Source organism: Lagopus leucura, unplaced genomic scaffold, assembly GCF_019238085.1.
Source record: "Lagopus leucura isolate 7727_CA_CO unplaced genomic scaffold, USGS_WTPT01 Super-Scaffold_73, whole genome shotgun sequence".
NCBI lineage: Eukaryota > Metazoa > Chordata > Aves > Galliformes > Phasianidae > Lagopus > Lagopus leucura.
In genome coordinates this window covers 27,816,889-27,829,711 of record NW_024962252.1, presented here as the reverse complement: position 1 = coordinate 27,829,711, position 12,823 = coordinate 27,816,889, and the positions used below count along the sequence as shown (strand labels likewise).

At 41.8% G+C, this 12,823-nt stretch overlaps 2 protein-coding genes across 5 annotated transcripts in view; one reads left to right on the top strand and one right to left on the bottom strand.

Moving 5' to 3' along the window:
• ORC3 (origin recognition complex subunit 3) overlaps positions 1–12,357 on the bottom strand; it is a 38,605-nt gene extending 26,248 nt beyond the window's left edge. For both annotated transcript variants that reach the window (XM_042884533.1, XM_042884541.1), the window contains exons 1-6: positions 12,269–12,357; positions 9,859–9,913; positions 7,121–7,218; positions 3,075–3,219; positions 1,674–1,778; positions 852–1,006 (exon numbers count right to left, since the gene is read on the bottom strand). In XM_042884533.1, coding sequence (XP_042740467.1) covers positions 852–1,006; positions 1,674–1,778; positions 3,075–3,219; positions 7,121–7,218; positions 9,859–9,913; positions 12,269–12,292 — 582 coding nt within the window. In that variant the 5' untranslated portion in view covers positions 12,293–12,357. The remainder of the gene's footprint in view (positions 1–851; positions 1,007–1,673; positions 1,779–3,074; positions 3,220–7,120; positions 7,219–9,858; positions 9,914–12,268) is intronic.
• An 81-nt stretch (positions 12,358–12,438) lies between these two features.
• RARS2 (arginyl-tRNA synthetase 2, mitochondrial) overlaps positions 12,439–12,823 on the top strand; it is a 34,641-nt gene continuing 34,256 nt past the window's right edge. For all 3 annotated transcript variants that reach the window (XM_042877516.1, XM_042877507.1, XM_042877526.1), the window contains exons 1-2: positions 12,439–12,522; positions 12,645–12,718. In XM_042877516.1, coding sequence (XP_042733450.1) covers positions 12,484–12,522; positions 12,645–12,718 — 113 coding nt within the window. In that variant the 5' untranslated portion in view covers positions 12,439–12,483. The remainder of the gene's footprint in view (positions 12,523–12,644; positions 12,719–12,823) is intronic.

Here is a 12,823-nt window from a genome sequence, read left to right as displayed (position 1 = left end):
CTGTTTGGATGTGGTGCTTAGGGACATGATTTAGAAGAGGGTTGTTAGAGTTAGGGTAGTATGGTTAGGTTGTGGTTGGACTCGATGATCTTGAAGGCCTTTTCCAACCTGAGCAATTCTATGATTCTATATGCCATGAAAGACAAAGACAACTCTGTGGGACAGAATCAGTAATGCTCTGCTGAGACCGTGGCACATTTTAGCTGGGGACATTGAAGCTGCCCATTCTCTATATATTTATACAGTAACAGAAAGAGTGTTCACTCATGAAACTTTCACTCAACACGCTGCTCATAAAAATCACTTCTAGCTTTCATTCAAGACAGAAAAAAAAAAAAAGCTTGAATAAAGCATAAGTAGCTTTATTAAATACAAGGATAAAAAACACTTAGAAAGTTATTTTGTCACTGCTTTTCACTGTAGTATGGGTTGCAGATGATACAGTGCCACACTGGGCAGTGCGGTGTCTTTCCCTTAGAGGACTATTCTCTCTTGAAGTTTTATTTTAATAAACATCCCAGCACTCTTGGGAGTAAAGCACCTAGCACAAAGTTGACATTGCATTTTAAGCCTCTGGCTCCCAAGTAAACATACTGTACAATAGCAGTATACCTATTTTTTCCAGGATTCTGACCTTCACACCTCATCAGCAATTAACTCTGCATCTGTTACATACGTTACAGATTTATACTTGAATCTACTCAGTCTCAGCTGTTTCTCAGCATTAGACAAGAAGCTGACCTTCTGCATTTTTTCACTACTGCATATAAATTTGAGGTATTCAGTTTCCTTCTCTTAAAGAATATAAAGGTCAGACGTTTTTGTAAACTAGTGACACATAAAGATCTTACCTTTGTTGCACTCTCATACCAGCTGATAAGAGAAGTCATCGAACAACGAACTCTATTACGGGAAACCTGCTCATAGTCCTCCTCTTCTGATGAGTCCACATCTATACAGCAGTTCATCAGCTGTCCCAACAGCTTCTGCATCAGATTTTTAATGCCTTCACAACACATTTTTTAGAAATACGATGAAGACTTTTGGTTAGTGGCCTACATCCTTAGCACTTCCCCAACTCATGCTCTAAGAAACTCCCCAACTTTTTATTTTTCACTTTTCTACATAGATAGCAATAATTCACACTAAGATGTGACCCCTTTCTTAAACTTCACACCTGCTGACAGAATGACCTGAAAACAAACTAGAAGGCCACCAATAGATTTGGAGGTGCTGCGATGTATTATTTAAATCTTTTCATTTTTAAATAATATTTGATATTCAAATAAGGAGTGGGACAGGTTTTTTTCTACCCATTTCTTTGCTGCAATAATGTGAGGGTAAGCATTTAAAAATGGAATGCATCCATACATCAACTGCTCAAACCAGAGGAAAGCCAACCTACAATATTAGCATGCACTACACTAAGCAGCACGCTCTCAACACTCGTGCTACAACCAAACAGCATTTCAATCATCGCTGTCTGAGACAGAATTACACACATCTTAAAGCCCACTAGAATTCCTGCTGTATTATCGTGGGATTGAACAAATCTTTTGAAGGTTTTCAAAGTCTCTCCATCTCAATATTCTGACATCTGGGGACAAAAACTAGAATTACTAATTAATTGACAGATTATTCAGATGAAGAAGCAAAGTTATTGCAGTATTTACCTGGGCAATCTTTGGCTTCCAGCAACGCTATGTAAGGAGTAACATTATTCTGAAGGAATTCTGAGAGACTTCTAAAGGTGAAGTCGTGATCTGTAACATTCACACCTAAAAGAAAGATGATTTAACTGCATATTTCCTGTGACTTGTGACCATGGTGACTGATCTGCGCTGCAGATCAAAAAAAAAGCAAGAGATAACACAAATATTCAAGGAAGGAATGAAAAGCATCACTTCATCTATGAGGACAGATGAAAAAACAGCACAAGACTGAACAAACATATTAATACCAGTCAGCTGAAAGGAACAGGGAGCTGTAAAGATGCCTAATGGAGAATTTTCCCTTACTTTTAATGAAAGATTTCTCAAGGCTGCAAACCTGCAGGGAATAGGATTGGTTTTCTAATTTCCCTGCCACTCATAACCTCAAAGACATCCACAGGCAACTAATCCTACAGATAAAAAGATGAATTTCACTTTCTCTAGGAGAGCAGCAGTGCAGACCCTCGAGACCTGAATCTGCATGGGACTTATGCAAGTAGGGAAATTACTGTGAGTTTTTATGAACTACAGTCTGAATTAATTATGACCTACTCAACATTTACTGCCTTTGTTAACATCTTTAGACAAAAAAAAAAAAAAAAAAGGATAGGTGAAGGGGATGGGGAAGGGGAGTCTCCAGAGGGCAAATCATAGCTTCTTTTCCACAGCAATATTCAGAGCAGGAACTTCTCACTTTCTACTAGTTCCAAAAGCAGACTAATCCTCCACTCTTTGTAAGTGTTGATATAATACATCTGTGGCACAGGTTTATGAACCAACAAAAACATAATCGGGTTGCTCTGAACCAGGTTTAGGTTTACAACTGTTTGAAAGGGAAAAAAAAAACGACTTCAGAACCTCTCTAACTTCAGTCGTAAGGCCTTCGGCTATTTTTCTCACCCTCTGCTCCTTTTCCAAGATAAAGATGTTGCTTTCCTACATGTAAAGATGCTCTGCAAGAGTCAACTCATTAATATATATCAGAAATACAGAAGCTGTATAATTCCATGCCACAGGGATTAGTCATAGAAACCACCAAGGAAATCAGCGCCAGATGTGGGGATAGAATCAAAGCATCTCCATGCATCATGAAAAAACCCAAATCACGACTGGTTGCCTAAGATGAACCTCCAAGGAAGAAGCAGATTTATTGCACTAAGGTACTAAGCATACAGGCAAAATGGAAGCAGGTCAACTCTTGCTTCCTTCTCCCAGCGCAATCTCTCTTAATGTTTCTGAAGCTGACCTGGCCTGCACTGATTGCTGTAAATAAGTGAAATGATTCTCTTTGATCTCTGTATCAATTTCAAGGCTCTGTAAGAGTGCAGATGGACATAGCAGAATGCATCTTTAAGAAGTTACCTAAGACAAGAGCTGCAGTAGGGATTTCTCTGGACTTCATTCGCCACGTCCATTCTGTTGTCTTCTCTTGGAATGCAAAATGAGACCGCCTCAAAAAACTCACTAGGTTATCAAATAACTGTTCATTCAATTCTTCCTCTATTTGCTGTAAGGAGACAAAAAGAATTTCATCTATACAAATGTGGAAACACCAGAATATCCTCATTTTCCTACCCTTTTCCTGTATCACAGCATCTCTCCTATGAGGAAAGGCTGAGTGAACTGGGTCTGTTCAGCCTCGAGAAGAGAAGACTGAGAGGGGACCTGATCCAGGTCTATAAATATCTAAGGTGTGGGGGGCAGAATGGCGAGGCCGGACTCTTTTCAGTGGTGAGTGGAGACAGGACAAGGGGAAATGGCCAGAAACTGGAGCATAGGAAGTTCTGCACAAACATGCGCAAGAACTTCTTTACAGTGAGGTGACGGAGCACTGGAACAGGCTGCCCAGGGAGGTGGTGGAGTCTCCTTCTCTGGAGATGTTCAAGACCTGCCTGGATGCCTACCTGTGTGACCTGCTGTAGGGAACCTGCTTTGGCAGAGGGGTTGGACTCGATGATCTCTGGAGGTCCCTTCCAACCCCTACAATTCTGTGATTCTGTGATCAGTTTGCTCCTGAAAACTCCAGTGTTACATCTGGAGTAGCACTGGTGTTTTTTTCTTAGAAACAAGAAGTGACACGCATAGCTGTGAACTTGATTTTAAACGAAGTCACAAAGGTTGGCTCAAGCAGTATTGCTGAGGAAGCTACCAAGAGAGGCAAGACCACATCTCCAGGATGCTGCACACGATGCCTGCTCAAAACCCTGAGCTCCATTTTAACCACAGACAAGAGTTCTTGGTGCACCCCTCGTGAAGGGCTGATAAACTGGTAAGAGAGTACACAAAAGCCTTTTCATCCTCTACTTACTCAAAAATATTCTGACCTTTTTGATATTGACTGTCTGCCTCAGCTCATACCAGATAAATTATATGGTAACTGAGGGGAAATTGCAGCGTGACATTTTAAAAAGATGAGTTCATGCCATCAGCTTTATAACAGCATCTCACTAATTCCTATATTACTGTAGATCCCACAACAATCCTCAGAGCATCATCTTCCATACCCAACACACCATGAGATTCTAATTGTTACTGCACAGGTTTTCACTGAGCCAATCTAACAAGATTCTGAGTCCTCACGTTGCATGGTTGCAGTTTCTATTATTTCTTCTGAAGATGAAATTCAGACTGCCATAGCACTACACATTTACGTAGCTTCCTTAAATCCATCAGGTTTGGTTTTGTTTTTTGTCAAAATAACTTTGTTATTTGCAGTATTCTGGTAATTTCCACTATGTATGTTAGTCTGCTCTGCATCTGAGGCAACCAGCTCATTTACTTGCATGACACTGCTTACTCTGGAAACTTCAAAAACAAGATGAAAAATTGCATTGGAAGTTCAATCACTATTACAGTACTAACAACCAGTGACTGAAAACCATTATTTGCACCTTACAGCTCTAAAATAACCATGCTACAGCCCTGCACTTGGGATTTCATGTTCCTTGAAGTACGCCTGAAATTTATCACCTTTGAAGAAGTGAATGTTTCTGAACGCCCTTGATGTATAACAACATTTGCAAGACTGTTGAAAGCAGTGGTTAAAATCAAGGCAGTCTGCAACACTGGAACAAAAGAGGTCAAAAATACAAATTCCATAAACCTGAAAAGGAGTACAGTACTTTTACCAGCTTTTCATGATGTGAGAAGCCTAAAAGGATGTCAGCACCAAATGCCACCGCTGCAGCCCAGTTTATGATAGATAAACAAAGGCTGAGGGCTCCTCAACAAAGTACTTGGAGGTATTCCCAAGTATCCTCTTCAGTATTCAGTAACTCCATTAGAAACCAGAGAACAGGAAAAACACCAGCACAAGCACTGAGCCTGCCAACAAATCATCAGGTAGCAGTACCCTGGCAAAAACTTTGGTCAATTTCCTGCTAGCCTTTCATAGCACACTATCAGAATCCCCAGAATATAAGTCCACATCAGCAGTCCAAAATTCTACCATGGATCAGGTTTACTACACCAGAGTTACTGAAGAAATAAAATCTCGACTTGGTAAAACTCTCAGCTACCTGGTCTGACTTTACAAGTGGTGCTACACAGAGCAGCAGCTCACAGAATGGCCAGAGTTGGAAGGGACCTCAAGGATCATGAATCTCCAACCCCCTGCCACATGCAGGACCACCAACCTCCCCATTCAATACTAGACCAGGCTGCCCAGGGCCCCATTCGATCTGGCCTTGAACACCTCCAGGCACATCTACAACCTCTCTGGGCAGCCTGTTCCAGCACCTCACCACCTTCATAGTAAAGAGAGAGAAATTTAGCTCACACTAAACATCTTCCAAACTGAATCACCACAATTATCCATGTAGAAACAATTATCACCTCCAAGTTTTTCAAGTGTGGGATAAAAGGATAGTAATTCAGAACTCAGTGGGAAACATTACAGAGACCCCAGAAGCTTGATGAATAAAATTTTATGTATAGCAGCAAAAATAACTGCAGGCAATCTGCACTTTGGTTAATCAAACTAATCAAACTAAGGCAATACTCATATCAATTTGTCAGCTTAGGATGAAGTGTCTTCTACCAGGAGGAGAAAGAACAGAAAGAGTATTTGTGACACTCCTTCATAGAGAATAATGGTAGGAGACTTAGGAGGAGAAATAATTATGATTTTCCAGATGACTCTGTGCTTCTACATAGTTAAGGGAAGCTTTTTACCATGATGGCCATTCTGAGGCAAATCCTTACAGAGCACTAGGAAAAAATCCTCATCGACCTGAAAACCCTGCAGACACTGCTTGCTACCTAGAAGCATTGTTTCAAAACCCTTGACAACACTGTATCAAACAAAGACAACTTAAGAAAAGGTCTTCCAGAAGGGGCTACAGCATGTTGTCTTCCCCGTAATCCCACTGTGCAACTGAAAAGACAGTTTCTTTCTGCTAGTGCTGGTGGCTAACCTGTCAAGCAGAAGCAGACAGCATGTAGATGCCAAATACACCTCCAGAAGCCTCTGTGTATGCTCTGTAATCAGCACTGTGACACCGTGCACTGCTCTGCACACTCTGGTTACTTTGAATGTATGGTTTGAAAAGGGTGCTGACTAGTCAAAGCGAGGTGGATTGTGGAACAGCAGAGAGAGAACTAGAGGAATTTATGAGTTTAGCCTAAGGGTCTAAACTGTAACCTTCATCCAGCTGGCTACTACTGTATATCCCAAAACAAACTTTGGGAAAAAAAACCCTCAACGTTCAGTGCCCAATAGTAGGCAGACGAATGTGGAATTCTTGCCCAGAATCCTTGACATCAAATAGAGGAGGAAATCCCTGCTGTATGGAAGCAATTATTAATACTATAATACAAGCCAGCTGGCTATTCAAACACAACAGCATGCCATCTAACACACAATTAGGAGGCCACAGTTCAGTATGAAATTAACTCCCATCCCCACCAGACAAACCCACTGACACAGTCCATACTAATTTAACAGACTAAGTGTACAGCTGTGTCGTTCAATATTTGACACCCATGCAGTTATATTCACATAAGCCCACTGTGAATCTTGAGCTGCTGGGCTCTGTAACACTCAGGACACAGGGAGCTTAAATCCTTAGGGGGCTGGCAAGCACACAAATGAATTGGAGGTAAGAGAAAAAAAAAAAACCCAACAAAATTATGCCAGGAATTAATAAGAAGTTCAATTGCTAAAAACAGAAAGTTAGAAAAAGCAGCTTGAAGCCTCAAAAGCATGTAGTGCTATGAGCAGAGGTTATGTGTAATTGATGGATTTTCTGTATTTATTATATCCTGGGTCAATATTTCTGGTTCTTTTATTGCTTTAATAAATTGCTTATTTAAGCATGTAAAAAAATATATATAAATGACTAAACAAAGAAGTAAGCAGAACTGTTACAAATGCAAAATGCTGCTTTCATATTAGGTGCAAGACTCACCTCTGTTTCTGATTTGACCTGTTTCTGTAATGACTGGCAAGTAGCAAACCGTAGCTCACTGTCCTCCAAATCACTGCTTCCTTCTCTGAAATAGTCAGCTAGAAAATAAACGCGAGCACAGACAAGATTATCAAGGCAAAACATTCTTTGCTGAGAAGAAAACAAAGGACTCAACTGAAGCAAGAATATCTTTTTATATATAAATACATACAAATATAAAAACAGGTAAGGGAGCTTAGCTTGTTATCTTAGCCAATTAACTAACTGCTGGTATTTCGCTAAATGAGGGAAGAAATAGGATGTACTGCCCAACTGCAGAGGCAAAAGTAGAAGAGTTAGCTTCCACCTCAAGTCCCAGATAGCTAAAGGCTAAAGCAGGGCAAAAAGCAGTTATTGTTATTATTATTTTACAAAATAAATAAATAAAACAAGTCTTTCCCTTCTTTCAGGAAATTTTGTGGGTCAGCTTCCCCCTTTGAATATGCAACCTTCCATCACTACTGCAGTCAGACATGAAACACAAAGGCTTGCAAGAATACATCAAAGATCCTTTCTGCTCTCCCAGCATAACACAATTAATACCAATTTCCAGATGACAACAAAGCACACTGTGAAAGAACTGTTAGATTACAAGAAATACAGATTATTATTATTTTTAATACATCACCTTAACTAACTATGCCAACAAAACCTTTAAGCTCAAACCAGGCCTCATCTCCAAATTGCCTCTCACTTCTATAGGTGCTGCTTGTGGAAAGGAGAAACAAAATGTCCAAGATTGATCTAGAACGACTTCAAGCCTTCAAAAATCAGATCTTTTTTGGTAACACAGTGTCTTGACACATTTCTGGAATGCATCTGGCTTCCCAGGTGCTCCTCTGCTTCACAAATCTGAGTACAGAAACTCTCCACTAGCTGCCAACAAGAAAGGCAAAGCCAAAAATATAATCTGAGATTGAATAGAAACTAGTAAAACTGAGTGACATCCCTCTTGGTGATTTCTTTTTTCTACCACCTTCACACGGTCTACATTTCCCTTAAAAATGAAAGAAATAAAGTAAAATAGGGCCCGTCCCACTCTCAGCATGCATTTAGCAAGCTTGGTGAAGCCGTTAAGGCTTCTCTAGCATTACTTGGAACAATACAAAGCCTGAAGGTGAAGTAAGCAGTCTATTACCTTTAATATTGCCTTGCAGCAAAAGGTAAATTTTTTTTTAAAGATGTTTAAATAAAGTTTTATAAGGTCCATTTCCCATCATTCGGCAGAGCAACAGCTGTGGTCTGATCTCTAAAGAACCATGTGATGAGCACATCCAATCTTCCAAATCATTAAAAGCCCAATGATGAATGAGATCGATCCCTAATCCTTCGTTTTCCTTGGCTCCCCTAAACTAACACCTGATTTACATCCCTAAGAAAAATGGCTTCAATACATAACACACTTTGATAGCAGAAGCCTTATTCTTTTGAAGAGAATCGTAGCCACTGTGTTTTTGTTATTATACCAAAGCATAATATTCTTTCTGCACTACCAAAACTCAAATTATAGGTGCAAACACGTACAGAAGGCCTTTGCAAGGTCGAAGATTATTATCAACCACAACTGAAACTTCACATTTTCAAGTTTGGGTTTCCAAATTCATCACATGCACAGCTAAGTTATGTGTTCTCACCAAAAGCTGCTAGTGGGCAAAGCAGCTCACTTCTGCTTCTCTCTTAGGGGTAGTTCAGTCAAATTCATTTTTTGGTGACAAAGTATGTGCTAACTGGAACGTGTTGAGGAGGATTTACCCAAGTATTACAAATCTTGCAAAAACAGAAACATCATATTCTGTAAATTACAAAATTCCAATGTGGTTTAAGTGCATAGGTCTGGATTGTTAGTGTATTCACCTTGCAATGACTTGGAATGAGAGACTGGATTATATTCCCCTACCTCTCATTCCATGAGGCACAGATGTGCCAACCCTTACAGAAAAAAAATAACGTGGGACTAATTTTGAAGCAAGTGTTGTTTTAAGACCCTCTGGTAATAAATGAACCTGTGGTGCTTACCAGAAGTCTGCCCATACTACTTTCCCTTCCTTTTTTTTTTAATACACAAGTTGTCACACTTCTTGACAGCTCTGGTGCTGCCAGGAAAGATCAAAAAGCTTCGAATCCGGGAATAAGAACAGCAATTTCCCTGAGCCACTCTCCAACAACAACTTATTTATGGTTCCAATAAGAGTCAATCCCATTCAGTCTTGCACAAGTGACAAGAGACTTTATATAACACATTCTGGGTTGGAGAAAAAGATATACAAGAAAGTACATGGGATGTCCACACGTGGCTTTTGCTTAAGGTTATTGAGGAAAAGAAACTACATTGAGGATAAGAGAAACTTATTGAGGATAAGAACTACAAATGGAATGAATTTCTGAATCCCACAGCTTTAAGTGGCCCGTTCTAGTCTTCAATCATTTATCAGTCAGGAAATAATTTGAGGTAGCATAGAAATGAGATCTTTTGTTAAAAAAAAAAAAATATATAGAGCTAGCTATACAATCTTGGTGGCTCAAGACAAAAAAAACCACATTCATCAACTACTTGCTTGTGTACCTCTGAAGAAATGAATTTTCACCAATATTGACATCAAAGAGCCATTTTCACACAGCTATGACAGAATTCAACCAGGGCTGAAGCTTCCAGGATTAACCCCTTCAAAGCACAACAACAAATAGCAAAGCATACTAACCTGTTGTTCGAGACAATTTTCTCCTCTTGGGGTTTGGTTTAAAAACAAAGCAGCCCTGGAGAATAGCAAGAAAAATAAAAGCTTCAAAATCAGCATCAATCTGACTGTGACTCCTGAGGCCACTTTGCTCCCTGCTAAACTTAGTGCTCCACTAAACCAACAACTAGAAATGAAATGCCAGCATCCTACGGATACCAATTTGCTTGCTGTGCTTTATTTTCCTGTTTCAAGATGGAAAAGCAGTGCATGCAGTATCCCAGCATCCCTGTGAGGAACCTGTTCACCTTTCAATTATGTTCTTCAGCTCATCCATCAGATAGAGCAGCAAGAAAGGAATCCTTGAACTTCTCATGCACCTTCATTCAATAACCTTAAAAATAAGATGAAATGATTCCCCCAGGACATATCAATGGAGTTTTCCCATTAAAGGTTCAGTTTGAAATAAAATAAAGCAAGAGGCTGGGATGAATGGAGGTAATCCAGAATAATGCAGTCATTTACAGAAGCCAATGATACCCCTTATCTACAGAGGCCAAGTTCATCCCAACTCAGAAAAGATCACAGAATCACAAAATCACAGCATGGCTTGGGTTAGAAGGGACCTTAAAGTCCACCCAGTTCCAACCCCCTGCCAAGGGCTCCAACCAACCTGGTCTTCTCTGGGCAGCTTGTGCTGGTATTTCACTACCCGCTGAGTAAAGACTTTCTTAGAATTATAGAATCCTTAGAGTTGGACAAGACCTTTAAAGGTCATCTAGTCCAACTCCCCTGCAATGTGTAGGGATATCACAGTTAGATCAGGTTGCCCAGGTCCTGATCCAGCCTTGCCCTGAAAGTCTAAGGATGGAGCATCCACTACATCTCTGGGTAGCCTGTTCCAGTTACTCACCACCCTTACCATAAGACTTTTTCCTTTCACCCAAGCAAAATACACCCAACTATTTCTTCCTAATATCTAATCTAAATCTCCCTTCTTTTAGTTTAAAACCATTCCCCTTTGTTTTAACACTATCAGTGTAAAAAGTTGATGTCTATTGATTATCATGAAATTCACTGAATGGTTTGGGTTGGAAGGGACCTTTAAGATTATCCAGTTCCGACTCCACTGCTACAGGCAGAGACACCTCCCATTATAAGCTCCCAAGTACTAGAAGGCCGTAGTGTGGTCTCCCCTCATCCCCCAACTCTCACTGTGAGGTTACTGTGCTAGAACCAGAATGAAGAAAAACCACAAATGTTCAAGGTCTACATACAGACTGATCCAATCATTTATTTCCCAACTGAGACACTTGCATAAATAAAGACCACTGAACTCAACCAGCGATAAGTTCAGCCAATGGTAAAAGAATGATCAAGTAAAAATAAAGCTCCAGAGTGATGTTCAATATTGCTCACAGATGCTGATCTGTTGGGTGACATTGGACATGTTATTTCTGTTCTGGTCCAAATATGAACTCTAACACTGATACCTATACTGGCGTCTGAAAAACAGTCTTAGGAATCATAGACCTGCTTGAGTTGGAAGGGGTCCTTAAAGGCCATCTAGTTCAACTGCCCTGCAAGGAACAGGGACATACACAGCCAGATCAAGTTGCTCTGAATCTGGCTTGGCCTTGAATGCCTCCAAGGATGGGGCACTCACCACATCTCCGGGCAACCTGTTCCACTGCCTCATCACTCTTATTATCGTAAAAAGCTTCTTCCTTATATCCAATCTAAATCTTCCCTTTTCTACTTTGAAACCACCTCCCCTTGTTCTATCACCACAGACCCTGCTAAAGAGCCTGTCCCCTTCTTTCTCACAGCCTCCCTTTAGATACTGGAAGGCTGCTCTCAGATCTCCTTGGAGCCTTTTCTTCTCCAAGCTGAACACCCCAGCTCTCTCAGCCTGTCCTCATGGGGAGATGTTCCAACCCTCGGATCATTTATGTGACCCTCATCTCTGCTTAAGTCAAATGAAATATAAATGCTGTCCACTGAATGCTTTTCAAGTGTTGTATTTCCAAACACCACTCAGCGTAGCAGAGGCCAGTATGTAAGATGGCCAAGTGCTACATGGAAGACATCGGACACAATGCAAGGACCCTCCACTACTCATATACGTAAAAGCAACGGCTGGTTGGAAAGGGAAATCCACTCGCTCTGGGTTAAAAACGAGCTTGGTTTGGAAGCAGCTCCTTTCGCTCCCGACAGCAGTAACTGCACGGTACGGAAGGCTCCCACTGCACCTCGCAGCTCAGCGGGAAACACGAGAAAGGCAATATGCGATCACCGCCCCACCACAGGAAGTACCAGACCCGAGGCTGCAGCGCTGCAGCGCTGCAGCCCGGCTCCCCTCAGCCGCCCTCCGCCCGTACGTTTCCCTCCGCCAAGGGAGCGCGGAAAACAACGTCATTCCTCCCGCCCTCACCTTGGAGAGGGAGCGCGCGCTCATCTCGCCAACCCCGCGCTAATGGACGGACGGACGGCGCCAGGAGGAGGGGCGGCAGCGCCCGGCGCTGACCCTCGGCGCATGCGCAGTAGGGAGGCTGCCAAGCCCCTCCTCTCGCGGAAAGGCGGGCGGCCCTCGGCGGGTGGAGCGGTGGGGTCAAGGGGCGGTGTTGACCTCCCGCCTGTAGCACCGGCATGGCGGCCTGTGTCTTTCGTAGGAGCATCGCCCGCCAGGTGGGCTGCCCGCCGCAGCTGGACGGCGAGGAGACCCCGCAGCGCTTCGTGGCTGCAGGGAGCGGGGTTTTTCTGGCGTCTGCGTTATGCTAACGCTTTTTGTGCTTTTATTTCAAATGTAGCTCTCCGAAGTTTTGGATTTGCCACCGGAGAACTTAATAAAGTCCATCTCTGCGGTTCCTGTCTCCAGAAAACGGTAGTGTTTGCGTTTAGTCCTGCTGTGCTGGTCACTGTTGTGTTTGTTGGTGTGAGGCTTTAACGGGTCTTAAGAAGAAAGAAACACAGAAAGCCCTAAGCTGAC